This window comes from Pygoscelis adeliae, unplaced genomic scaffold, assembly GCF_000699105.1.
Source record: "Pygoscelis adeliae isolate BGI_AS28 unplaced genomic scaffold, ASM69910v1 Scaffold78, whole genome shotgun sequence".
NCBI classification, from domain to species: domain Eukaryota; kingdom Metazoa; phylum Chordata; class Aves; order Sphenisciformes; family Spheniscidae; genus Pygoscelis; species Pygoscelis adeliae.
Genome location: NW_008825409.1, coordinates 5903179 through 5917249, shown reverse-complemented (window position 1 = coordinate 5917249; position 14071 = coordinate 5903179). Strand labels below are relative to the sequence as shown.

General features: G+C 41.9%; 1 protein-coding gene across 2 annotated transcripts in view; it reads right to left on the bottom strand.

Moving 5' to 3' along the window:
• The window catches only part of GRB10 (growth factor receptor-bound protein 10), a 111764-nt gene that overhangs the window by 85258 nt on the left and 12435 nt on the right, over positions 1–14071 (bottom strand). The window contains exons 1-2 of one of the 2 annotated variants that reach the window (XM_009330451.1): positions 8527–8572; positions 2060–2153 (exon numbers count right to left, since the gene is read on the bottom strand). In XM_009330451.1, the coding sequence (XP_009328726.1) occupies positions 2060–2153; positions 8527–8532 (100 nt within the window). In that variant the 5' untranslated portion in view covers positions 8533–8572. Of the gene's footprint in view, positions 1–2059; positions 2154–8526; positions 8573–14071 lie in introns of those variants that run through there. The other variant, XM_009330450.1, reaches the window with a different exon arrangement.

Genomic DNA, 14071 nt, shown 5'->3' with positions numbered 1-14071 from the left:
CACTCACACTTGGACAGAGCAAACACACAAGACATGACATAACATCATGCTTACAGCCACTTCCACTTCCAAAAAAATACTGAAGCAGCAGGTATCATGCCTGCGAGGCACGTTGCTTCCCTCCGACACTGCAAAAAGACAAAGGTGCTACAGCCCAGCGCAGCATTAGATGCCACCACTGGGCATTCTGGTTTCAGTTCTTAATCCACCCCACTTACGTAACAGCATTTCATAGTCACAGGGGTAGGCAAGATTAATAATGTGCTAAAAACCTACTTCAGCAACAAAATCAGGAAGATTTTAGAGATACGGGATTTGATTGCTGTCAGTCAGCTGAAGTAGAAAAATATCCCAAACAATTTGTGGGTGCAAAAGTGATCTTTACTTCAGAAAGTATTGGGAAAACACGTTAACTGGGTCTTGCTTTAGAAACAAACATTAAACTGCCAGTACCCCCTATGCAAAGCATTCTCTTTAAAGATAGCTGTTTCGTAAATTAATTTAGATCAGTTTGCATACAGACATTTGTCTCAAAGTGGCTAAGGCAGAGCCACACATCAGGTGACACTGTATGGATCCTTCTGCAGTACTACAATATTGATAGAGGAAAAGAAGGATCTGAAAAGGAAGTAGGAAAATGTCAGGCTGCAAAGCTGGCATGTTGCCACCAAAATGCAGCATTACCTATCTCTTCAATAAATGTTCAGACTTCACAAGCAGCAGCCACACATGCTTTAACGCAGGAACTTAGACCACACAGGATGTGTTCCCCTAAAAAAATCCTTTGATTAGAGGGGGATATTTACAAATAGCTTCAGAAGACGTCACCTATATAGATCTGCTCCAGGATTTGCACATCCCAAGGCAGGTAAAATTAATGTAATACGATGAATAATGGAATGAATGAAAAATGGAATTTATAAACTCTATGCTGTATGCATGCAAGCATGCCACAACACAACACTGCTTGTGCTACTAGACGTTTTAGACTGGATAACATGACAACCTGTTATCTTCTATTTTCAATTGAAAGCAAAGCTTTAAAAAACTGGAGGACTTGGGGTGTGGGGAGAGGAGTAAATTAAAATACAATCTTCATTACGTTCTGGCACTTGTTTGCGAAACTTAAATAGTCTTGAGGATCTACAAGTCATGAAATTCCAGTCTTGCTGCCCTTGGCCAACGAAAGCAGCTGGATTTTTAAAGGAAGAGTTAAGCATGTCATATTTGCAAGTATTTTAAGTAATATGTTCGTGATCTCTTTTGTTTCAATAGCCTTGTGCTGACTGCAATACTATTAGCTGTTGCGCTCAAGAAACAACATTTGAAGATGACCTTCAAGGACTTAGTTCCAAATTAAGCCATCAGGAACCCTGAGGGTAAAGGGGTTCACTGGTTAAGACAGCACAGTCTATTATTAATAATTTCAAAGCCAAAAAAATAAAGCTGAGCCAAAAAGTCCCTGCTATAATAGTAACTGTCTTTTTTTAGGCATCTGAACAGACAGCAATTGGCAAACTAAGACTTTTAAGATTTATTTTAACTTTTTATGTATGGTCCTGTTGAATTACAGAAGCTAAACTATTGCACAAGCATTACAATGTCTTGTTCAGGACTTTCTTTCCCCAAATGAGCTGATTTCTGTCATGCAAAGCAAGCAAACATACTTTTCTCTTCTTTTCTCCTACTGCAAAAGTTGAGCCAGAGCCCTGAACCCTTCTTGTAGCAGTCAAAGATTTTCTAAATGTAACTTCAACATTACAAATGTTGAATTCCATTTCAGTACTTCCATCTTCCGCACTCCTAAAAGCGGGAGAATATCCCTGCCACCCACACTAGCAATCCCAGTTTGGGCTACAAGGCTTGAGATGCACCAGTTGTTCTTCATCATCTTCATCCATAGCTCAAAGGACAGTTGCGACAAACTGATTTCTTCAGCTCTCCTCCTCCAACAATCCAGAACTTTTTTTTTTTAATGAGAAGGAGAATTGGCAACATGGAGGCAAAACCATCTCTGCATTCCCCCGAGGAGCCTGGATTCCCACCCACTGTTCCTTACCTTGGTGATTCAAGGAGATGCGGTTAGATGGTTCTTGGAAGCCCGGTTCCACCAGATCCCGCCGACCATGAGCTGAAGTCTGATCTACATTGTCCTAAAAACAGAAGAGCAGAAAATCTTATCAAAACCAGGCATTCTGTACTCCCTGTAAGCTACATCGCACAGAGCCAAACCACTGATACAAAAAACCAAAATCCCTGCCATACCTCTGAAAGGAGAAACCAATGTCAGAAGAAGGGGGGAGATTATAGGGGGACACTAGACTGTCACATTAATACATGTGGCATGAATCCAGAATCAATGACGATGCCATTGGCTCATCTGCATTTCAAACTGGGAAACAGTGATGTAAATGCACTTCCTAGTTTAACAAAAGTTTCTTCTTGCATCAAATTATGCAGAGGCTTGGGGCTTTGTTTTCTTTAATTCCAAGGGGGTTTGTAACTAATTAACTGGACTGAAACAGATTCAGTAGTGAACTACTAAACCTCAAGAGGAATCTGAAGTTCAGTTTAGATAAACATCCATGGCTCTGGATGCCAACCTGGTTTTTTGGGTGGGGTTTTTTTTTTCATACTAGAACTCTCACAAGATCAGGTTTCAAGAAGTTTTAACACAGACTGAATTTGGCTAAGTCTAAAATACCACAGCTTCTCACAGATCTTGCCAAAGACAACGACTAGGAGAAAGCAGGAAAACTGAAATATAAACAAAAAATAAGAAAAGCAAGATAAGTCGCATTATGTTTTTTTAGAAGCGTAAGAAGGAAATTTAGAGCAGGTACACAGTTTTACAAAGTTGGCGTACCTTTGCATATACTGGTTAAGGGTGGGTATGGAAAAACAGAAGCAAGTTTGACTTGCATAAGGTTGACTACATTGATATATCACCGACCATAAACTGCTGCAGTGATATACGTGACTGTATACATGGTCCTGCTGTGCCCAAAATGTGGGATAAATACACAATGGCATGACCCACATTTACGTCAAAACATAGGAACCACCTTCACAGCAAATGACATTGTAATTACGGCAGAGAAATAACATTGCCACTCACACACAGTGAGCGGCGATTCAACTATGTGCAACTGTGAGCTCTCAGCCCAGCATTTCCAGTTTACAGAATATAAGCTAACGCTCAAAAACCTAACGGACGTAGTGTTTGGGGATAAGAATTATATATAGTTATACAGGATATGAAATAAATTATATTATCTCTTCTTCAGAGAGACTGTCTCAAACAGCAAATGCTTGAGCTTTGATTCAAGTACTCAAGCACCGCTCTTGAGTGCCTTCACCATCACAGATCAATTCAGGAGCCCACAGGCGTTTATAAGACAGGAACTGCCAACAGTGGTATGACTAAAGGAGGTTTTTAAAAATAAACAATATATGATAAGATACATAAGGCATCCATCTATCTATGCCAGATACAACTGGGACCACTTAGACTTCTGCCTCCGTATTGGCTACCTCCCCTTATAGCTCTTTACATCCTTGCCACTGATTTTCATGGCACTGGCTGTTGTTTCATGAGCCACATCTAGCTAATCTCACAAATTTTTGTAGTTGCTTCTTAGGAATTAAAAAAAAAAAAAATCAGACATCCTGTCAGCATGACTGTATTTGTTCTTACTTTCTTGAAACGTGGCAATATTTGTTAGCTCCTTCACCGGAGCTAACTGAATACGTGTTAGCGCAACTCATGAGCTCCTGTCTGTCAAATCCCTCGCAACCGCAGGGTATCACATCCTAACATTATTACTGCTTCTGGAGCACTAGTCGTTTTCCCTGGATGTATCTCACTTTCTTAGGGATACCACACAGCCAGCACTGACCTGGCCCACAACATCTTAATTTTAAATTTCAGACAGGAAACTTGGGACTTGCAGCACGAGAAGGCCACTGCAGGAAGCAGATACAAAACTAAGAGTCTGCTCCCCAGAAAGCTTAGTGCAATTCTTTCAAAGGCTCCAGGGACAACAGGGGTGGGGTGGGGAAGTGGGGGAGATGTTTATCTAGGAAAAGTTTCAGTCAAAGCTTAAAGCTGAAGTCGATTGCTCTGCAGTTATTTCAAACCTAGTACAAAGTATTGAGAGGTGAACATCACAGGCATGGCGAACAAAGCAGCAGAACATCCTTCCCCCCAGTGCAGGGCTTTCCTTGTGCGTTTCCCCCCATGCAATTCAACATCACATATTTTTATTGGGTAGGTAAAACCCCACTGACGCAGTCTACCAGCGTTAGTTCCACTTCCCAGGAACGCATCCAGACATCCGACGCATGGATGCAGTTGCGTATTGCCTCTCGGCTGGGAAGAGCAACAGGGCATCCCACAGAAACAGAAGGTGGAACAGGAAAACCAGTTCTACGCTTTGTTACACGCCTAAATGCGTTTTCAGTTGTCCCAAGACATAAAAGTCCCTAGTGGAAGGCAAGATTCATGCAGTACTATGTAGCAACAGAGGATGAGATGTAGCCAAGATGCACCTTTTTACTTTTGGATTTCTCACAGCAGTAACACACACACACACTTAACTGAGAAGACCTTATTTCAGGCTTACAGCTGGCCGCAAGCCTGTAACTCTTTAATTGAAACTGTTGGTTTTTTTTAACTAGCAATTGCCAATAATTTACAGGAATAGGATTCATCCTCTCTGGAATCACCTTACAGCTGTACCAGAAGATGCCGAGAACCACAGGCCTCATTCACACAGCTTAAGCCAAAGTCACAGTAAGACGTATCAACGTTTTCAGAAGCAGAGGTTTCAATGACTAATGATTGCCGGTGCTGCCCTTACAAAGCTGATGCCCCTGCCTGTTTCCTTAGGTGCAAACCCCCGCCCGGGTCTGCAGACTTCTCCTGCAGCTCGAGCAAAGTGTGGAACCAAAGGTTTCCTCCAGGCACTGAGGGCCAGCGCAACCCAGGTGCTAAAGTAAAGCGACAGACGTGCATAAACAAAGCCACACCTGTTAAAAGCAGTGCAGGCAGCAGAGTAGGAAAGGTAAGGGCAGTGCGATTTAAAGAGCTGAGGGTAGTTTCACACGACCCTCCAGAATCTGTTTGTGTCCGTTGTGCACAGACAAACAGTGGCACTTGGCCAGCTGCAGCAGAGATCAGACGGGCACTGGAACAAGGTTAAAAGAAGAAAGGCCGGGGGGGGAGTTATATAATTGCTCGGTGCCAGCGGCCTCGTTGTTGGGCTCCTGCTCCGGGCCGTGGCCGAGGCCCTCAGCAAGGTGGGCACCTGCTTTGGTCAATCACCATCCCCCCGCCGCCACTCAAACTGGGCTCCCGGTAAGTCATGTGTTTGCGACGTGTCTTAATCCCCAGCTCTCCCTCCTCTTCCAATAAATGCTCTCAATATGAAATTAAAGCATGTTACTTAACTTACTGTACCATCCAGCTATTGTAGTATTTTTAGAAGCCAGCTGAGCATTAGCCCTCGCTGACTTGTTTGCCCGTACTATTTTGTACTATTTTCTCTGTCAGTCAGCGTCTGTGACCAAGGATGATTTAATCGAGTGACTAGCAAGAGTGCTAGAAGGATCTGAAACAGGGTTTAGGGTTTTTTTAGAGTCCTTTAAAGCATTAGCATTTCACATAGCCAAAACACACCATCATTACAGGTTAGACTTCAGTGTCCTTTTGCAAACCTATATCGCATGACACAAAATGCGACACGCTTGCATCGTATTAAGAGCCAAAGTCCACTCATAGACAGTGTTATCTCTACGTATCAGTAACCAGGACAATCTGGATTTATTTTTTCAATCTATAACCAAGCCTTTCAAGTTGCACTCCTTCAACTATGACATACAATATTTGCTGCTGTTTGTGCTAGCATGATAAGCATTTCAGTTATCAAAGAAAGCATTAAATCTGGTCTTTTAATCAGAGAATCAGACAGCCATATACTATAGTAGCTCTGCTGTCTGCGCATGGGCTCTGTAATCACTTCTTCGGCTCCAAGTGCTACTGTTCCTACCTGCAGTTTAGCTCAGAAGAGCATTTATCAGTATGAGACAGCATTATTAGGCTGACCAGAGTGTTGCTACTACAATACTGCTGCTTCTCTCATCCTGGTTCCTTCAGCAAAGGTTATCCAGTCAGTCATTCAGGATAATCTTACAGGTAAATAGGGCTTAGAGAAAGGAGGAAGAAGGTTCAAAAGTACAAATAATAAAGTATCATCTATACTTCCCTTCTCCCTCTTTCTTTGCGGAGAAAGGGGCCTGACATTAGCAGAGACAGAGTAGGTTTCTCAAGAGGTCTGGAAATCCCCTTTTACTGAAGGCTTCAACTTTTTCTAACTTCAGCAGTCACTGGAAGTTTACGAGATGAAGGCAGGCTACAAGTGGCAGCACAGCTTCTCGGAAGCTCCTGGGAGCACGGCCAGACTGAGGACATCCAGACCACCAAGACGACAGTCCCTGGTTTCGGATTTACTGTAGCTGTCTGCAAACCCACACAGCCATGCCCCTGAACAAAAGGTTCAATTGAGCAAGAGTCACGCGTACTCATGCCAGCAGTCCCACAGCGACAAATTAAGATCATGACATACTTCCGATGTTTGTACACCATCCAGCACAACAGAAAGTCAAGTCAGACGTGCTGACAGGTCCCACTGTGGTTTAGGAGACTATCAAGGCAGATACACCTCAGTTTGCACAGAGGCACTTCTGCCATGCCAGGAGCTCGCTGCCTACCTGACAGCGCTACTTTATCACACTGAGGTAGATGTCTTAAAACTAGTCAAGCGTAAAAAGAAAATTAGCCAAGTCATTACTTGAGCCACCTTAGCTTTACTCTGTTCAGACAACTTGTGTAAAGCAAAATGAAGTACCTTCTGCTAGCACAGGCATTGCTAAGTGTTCAAAAGTGTAAGTGTCTTCCAAAAGAAGCAATTATTAAAATTCACTGAAGAGGTGTCCACCACGGGCTGTGAAGGAGTGGACACAGCTCCAGGCTCCAGAAGCAGGAAGGGGATACTTTGAGAAATTGCACTCTCTTTGTATCTGCAACTTGTTGCTCTTAGACGAAGGACACAGAGCTAGACGAACATTTCTTTATCTGACCCAGTACTGCCATTCTTAACATGCTTCTGGAGTTTCCTTAGGCAATAAACAGATTAGGCAGCATTTATTCTGAGGACCACTTCATATGATTCTTCACCTTCCAAACAAAAGACTATTTGCATTTACGTAAAGTAACTTTCTGCATTGTTTTCTAAGCTATGCTGCTGCTTTACACCGTGATCTTGCAGCTTTGCTTTACTTTAAAGCATCAAATGTACAAGGAGAAGAATAGAGTCAATTATGGGAAGTGCCGAGTAGCCAGCTATTCATCGAAGTAAACTTTCCTATAGCTTACTGGTATCCACAGCAATCCACAGAGTTTCTGTTCTGTCACTCAATTTTACTCTTAGCCCTGTGAAGGCAAACACATAGGCTATTACAGGAAGAAATCCACCTGACAGATCCAGACCAACATTTAAGCTCTAATCCAAACTCCACAGTCTAGATCAATTAGTAATGCATATGATGCTCCTTTCTTAAAAGATTTAAGTCACTGGCCTTCTTAGTGGCTAAATACAGCAGCACTGTTTCCTACCAGATAGCTGTTTGTTATATTTTCAGCCTGCTGACACCCCACAGCTTGAGGAAATTTGTCCCAAGTACAGTTGTACAAGCAAGGGTCTTGGGTTTGTCCAAAGTCACTGCTTTGCAAATGATTTCAAGTTTACTCAAACACAGTTCATATTTTTTACTGTCTTCTGCCAGAGCTCCAATCACATCTTCCCTGGGCCAGTGCTTAACATGTCATAGGAATAAAGGAAAAACAGGCTTTTGCACACTAGGCAAAAAACTTTAAAGAGCATTCTCAGACAACCCACATATTACATAATTAAAGACCTGTAACTAGGTTTCCTGCCTCTTAACTATAGTCATTTGACTAGGTAAGAGCCAAGTGAAAGGCTCAGTAAGTCAACAGAGTAACCATGAACCTAGAATTTTAGCATTCCCATTGCTAAGAGAGCTTGTACAAACAAGGGCTTAAAATAAAGCCACCTAGCTTTGTCAAAAGTCAGGCTCTCTCTCCTGAAGTAGCAAAGCCACTAACTGCAGGAATCCTTCTGATTTTACAGTACTGGCTGTAAGACAGAGTGAGAACCCTAGAGACCAGGAACAAACAAGCCCAGCTTGGGATCACAGGACTAGCAAAGGCAGCAGCACATTCCTCCCTACACACCGCAGCACCTCCGATCCTCGGTGCCGCAAATCACTGAGAACACACTATAACCTGGCAGGGCACACAGACCTATTGCTATCCACACATTCATACAACCCTCAGCAGACTTACCAGCCCACCACACAACATATACAATAGCTACAAGAAACACAACATACCAGGAATTAGCAAAAAAAGAAGGAAAATGAGAGAGACTGACAGACAAGACAGACCTGCATCCGTGGTCTATGTCTCTGCAGTGGCAGGGAATTTGTTAAATGAATCACAGGAATTATATTACATCCCATGATATAGGGGAAGGCAGAAAGGCTTGCCAGTCTGACCTTGGAGGAACTTCTCTTCCGACCCCCGTCTGGGTTTCAGTAACCCACTGACCAGAAAGTCCTTCAATTCAGCAAAAAAATTGGGGGTTTGGACCCTGTTGTCAGCAATGAAACGCTGTAGTGTGCATGCCCCAAGTCAGTGAAGTGTTTCTTCTCTTACACCAAGGGGAAAAAAAGCTTTCTTAAATACATGGACTGATATAGTTATACAATATACTGCTGTAGCTGAGCCAGAAAGTTATTTTTCTGAAGGTGTTTCAGATTATTTTAAAAAGTATTACCAGTTATGTGACTTGTCATTACCTGCATTGCAACTGCTATCAGGGCAGTATCGTTTCACACCAAAAACTACTGTTACCTACTAGCCAGCTCTGCCCCCCACCCCCCAAAAAAAAAGTGGCTCTTCAGCCCCCCAGGAAATAAATAAATAAATAAATCAATCTAATCTGGCAAGAGCTGGACCATGACTAGCAATCTCCAACAGTATCTGGTAGCAGCAGTTTATACATAAAAAGCTTTTCTCCAGTAAGGCAGGAGTGAGCATACCATGTTAGTTGACAGCTTCAGCAATGCACTTTTACAGGACGCATACACACTAGCAGTACAGATTCAGCTTCCCTAGGCTGGTCTTTGCAAAACTGGCATTAGCAGGGTTTTCAACACTACTGAACCCAGAATTTAGCAAGAACTACGTCAAATCAAATTTCTCTCACTAGATGCAGCCCTCTCTTAGTAGAAACTAACCACTTCTGCAAGAATTTAGCTGTCTCACAGTACTCTCCACAGAGAAAATCAATAGTATATTCCACAGTGTGCACTTTTTAGACCAGACTGCCATTTATTATGGTAGAACAAAATTCAATGCATGATGGTTGCTGTCTTTTAATCAGCTAGCAAGGAGGGAATCCAACTGACAGGCTTAGAAATGCTAAAAGCTTTGTTCTATTTTTAATGAGACGAAAACCACCATGGCTGTTAGAGACAGTTTACATAGTTTACAGCTAAAATAAAGTCTTGAAATACAGAAAAGAAACAAATGCACAAGGTTCTTCGTGAAAGCAATCACTTCTTAGAGCTGTCTTCAGCTAGAAAGCACTTACAAAAATGAAGCAGTTACTTGCTGATAAAGTGTCATTTTGCTTTTTTTAAAGCATCAACTAGGTTCCTTTCTAACAAAACACCACTGAATAAGTGAAGTTTATATTAGGAAATTCTTCACAGTAGAAAATTACATGCTTATATGGAAATTCTGTTTCTTCTGCTGGTGCCCATAGATCCTGATAATGTAGCTTTAGCTTGCACTTAAATCTAAGTTAGCCTTACCTCCAAAGCAAGTCACTCTCACTGGCAAGGGACTGCCACTGACAAAGCTACCAAAACCCTAATTTACTGCATGTTCCAAGCTCTTTGGTTTTGGTCAATACTGACTCCACCAATAAAGTCCCTGAAAAAAAAAAATCTGTTTTCTGTGAGAGAGAATTGTATTTACCAATAGGAATTAAACAGAAAAACTGAGTCTTGTTATCCTGAGAAAGTATAAAGTAGTATGTCATATTCCTCTTCTTTTTAAAGATGCTTTTCAGTGAGATTTTGCATCATTCTCTTATCAAAGAACTGATACTTAATAGACTACACTACTTAAATTGAGTTAAAAGCACAGCAAGGCTCTAATGAACTTAGCAATCCATACGTGTTAACTACTATACTGGATGGTGCTCACATAATCTAAGGGAGTAATGCAACCCATAATGATGTGTTGTTGCTCATAAAACCTCTACCCTATTCAAGAATCCTTACCGGGGTCACTTTCTGTGTTTTGTCCAAGTTTCTGAAGAGCATGGTCAGCCTATATTCCTTCCTCATCAGAAAGATGAAAAGAAATATAATGGGAATATTTGTACCCAGGTGCTGTGGAAAATTTCAGCATGTCACACACCTGCTAACACACCTGTCCGTTCTGAGAAAGTGTCTTCAAGATTATTTTCTTTTAGCTTGCACTGGAAAAAAAAAATCTTCACATGTTCTTTCGGGGGAAGTTGTAACACACAGAAAGAAGGTACAGGATATTTGATCCTCTTCAACCCACTGCCCTCCCCATGCTCAGACTCGTGAAACACAAGGTAGCTTGTCTGTTCTACTTGGCATCAAGTCTACGAGAGCTCTGGTTATAGCAGCGCTGCTGGCCAGCTGCTTGCAAGAACACTGGCTTTGGGAGTCAGGTTTTGATAGCACCCTTGCACCAAGTGGACGAGAGACGTTCTGCAAACCACCTTGGACAGTCTGTCCCAGCGCAGGCTAACGATGCCCTGCATTAACCTTGGAAGGCTCAATGCTTGAAAGGATGACCTGGTAGTCTCTGTGATCCGGCACTGCAGCAACACAGTTGTGTGTCTCAGGCCAGGGAAGGGAGGAGAGAAGGGAAGATGCTACCTAGGTTGCAGGAACCACTATTTCCATACAAGTGCATTCTCTTTAAGACTAGATATTCCAACCTCTACACTTTGGGAAGCGGCAACCACAGCCAGATACATTTAACTGTATGCACCCTTATAGCTAGGCAGCCCTGAAAACTCAAGACTGATGAAACTAACAAAGGAATGAAAGTAGCATAAAACACAGAGCAAAGGAATTTATCCCACCTGAATGTGGGTCTGCTTTCCTAAAGGCAATCGTGCTATCCCCTTTTGCCTTCTTGATGGTTCAGGTTCAAACTGAGGGTTTGAACAGGCCAATAAGTGAAGATGATTCTTCACAGCCCTGGACAGAGCTGATAAAATGATAAACCTCCCATGGGGCAAGAGGCACTGTGCTCACACAGACAAAATTCACTGGACACCAGCAAGCAAAGTAACTCTCAGAGTGATAATGAAGTTGTTCTTCAGGTCTTCAACCTGAAAATCTGATTAATTTCAAGCGTCACGTTGAACAAGTTCATACAAGACTATTTTGCTATCCTTACTTGCTTCAACTATCGGTGATATGGACCTTATCCCTCTACTTTCTAGCCAATTTGTTCAACTGTTGCAATTTAGGGTACCCTTCCACTCCTTCCCTGAAGAGTGATCCTTGGCACTAGATAAGTAATTAACTAGGTCTAGAAATGGGTGTCCCATCTGATCAAACCTATGATCCTAATTATATTGACCACACACCTTTCTGCTTAGATAAAGAACCATTTAGCTGTTACACGGTGCAATCTGCCCCAGAACTAATTGCCCACCTTAGTGAGGGACTTTTGTAGTTCAGGTGACTTGCTTTCAGTTAGATACAGAACTAAGTCTTTACACATCTCCAGAACAGCAAGCCTTACCAAAAAGAAGGTATTCAAGAATCTCAGATATGTGGTAAAGATTTATACACCTCAGTTGACAGCTCTATAACCTATTAGAAAAACCACACAGAAATCAGACACATCTCTAAAGCACAACAATCATGCCTTTTCATGATTAACAACCCAGCATCAGATCTTGCATTAGAAGAGACCGTTGTGCTCTCCCCTAACCAAACAGCAGAGTTCCACTCTCTCAGAGCAGATCAGTAATGTAATTTCAGCAAAGAAAATGACAGCATGTAAGAAATAGTCTACAACATATGGGTACTTAAACAAAAAAATACTTCTTTTGTACTGCTTACATTGCAGTAATAGGTTACTTTGCAAGCCCTCAGAAAAAAAAACAAAACACCATTACCAATAAAACAAGATGCCTGTGTTTCTGCATTTCCTTCTTTAATCATGTTTGAATCTCATTTGACCTTCAGTTTTAAGAAAGTCACATCACCGCACCTTTCACACTGATGTTCAAAACAGTTTTCCTAAAAAAATCATTAAAAAAAAATCCTCAAGAGTGATGCTCTGTTAGACTTCATAAAGTCACTGCTCCCAAGTGTTAGCAACGGTTGGGCAATCTTTCTAATACAAACTATGCTGCAGTGCTGTCTCTGTACAAATTGTCAATTCACAACAGTTGGAAAGAAAACAAAACAAAAATTAAGCTAAGACTAACAACAGGGGTCATCCTGGATACTTCAGTGTGCCAGTGTCTTATCCCCATTTCTCAAAATGAAAAAAACTTGCAGTATTTTCTACATCTTCAGAGTCCTTATCAGAATACAAAAAAGTAACTAGTTTGACTCTAGTAAAATCCAAGCAGCTCAAAGGTACTTTTTAGCCTGAGAACTTCTCTCAGTGCTCTGGACATTTTACCTACCTCTGGCTGATTTTCAAAAATCTAGGTACAATATGAAATGTGCTTAATTGCTACGCTTGTTCCAGTATTAGTAAATATAGATGTTTGAGCTAATTGCAGGTAGCTCTACCAGTTATCCTGCATCAAGAAGATGGCTTTATCAGAAAATCTTTATTGACTTACCGTTCTCTAAAGAAAGAAAATTCGCAAAAGCTCAGCAATCTGCATTTAAATAGTAACAGATTACATGTAAAGTTGCAAGCTGCCCCAGGAAAACCCAATACAAAGTGTAAATCTTTCGTTTTTGCACAAACTGGCACTCGGAAAAAAACTGCGTGTTAAAAGGAAGCATGTCAATCACCTCTTCATGCTTGGAAGGTTTTGTTTTCATTTTGTTTTATAACTAGTTGTTCACAGCTGAAGTGTGTCAAGTGACTGCTTATTTTGTACAGCTTCTCCCCACTTTTTCCAACACCTACTGCACACATCCAACAAAGCTACCCACCGCACGGCAGAACATACACTGCAACACTTCAACATGGTCAGCAGCAGCAGCTGCTTTAATTCTGCACAAATCCTCTGAATACTGGGCTACGGTAAGGCCTCAACAGATCAGGGTTTTCATAACTACCAGTATGCTACTTACTGGAGGAAGGTCTGGTGTGCCAAAAATTGCCAAGGTAGCATAGGAAACAAAACAAGCAAACTACACCAAACAAGACCTGCTCAGGTACAGGGTCTCCAAACGGGGAGAGATTTCAACAGAGATGGCAAAGCTGGTCAGCCAGAAGAAAAGTTCAAGAAATCCCACAGTTATCATACTACCATGTGCACAACATTTGATTGTGCTAGCTTTAGCAATGCTGAAACACTACAGCTACTAACTACGAGAACGTTTCTGCAAATGGATTTCTACTGTACACTCTGAGGAAGATAGGATGCAATCAGATGAGCTGCTGTTCAATCAGTATTGAAGTGGCTTTAAACCACCTTTCTTTCTCTTCTTTTCCCTGAAACCACTGCTGAAGAGCGGGGGGGGGCGACGACCAACACAAGTCACTTGTTTACTTTGCAGTTCAAGGGGCTAGCAGCTCACACACGAGCAGCTACCATGCTTCAGCTGAGATGGTCATTAACTCCAGAGTTCAGGGTGGTAACTTTTACAGCACAATCAGTATTTATTATACTGCTTCCTCTAGTTTTGAGCTATTCTTTCTAACCCAAAAATGCAGATCCATGGAATAAAG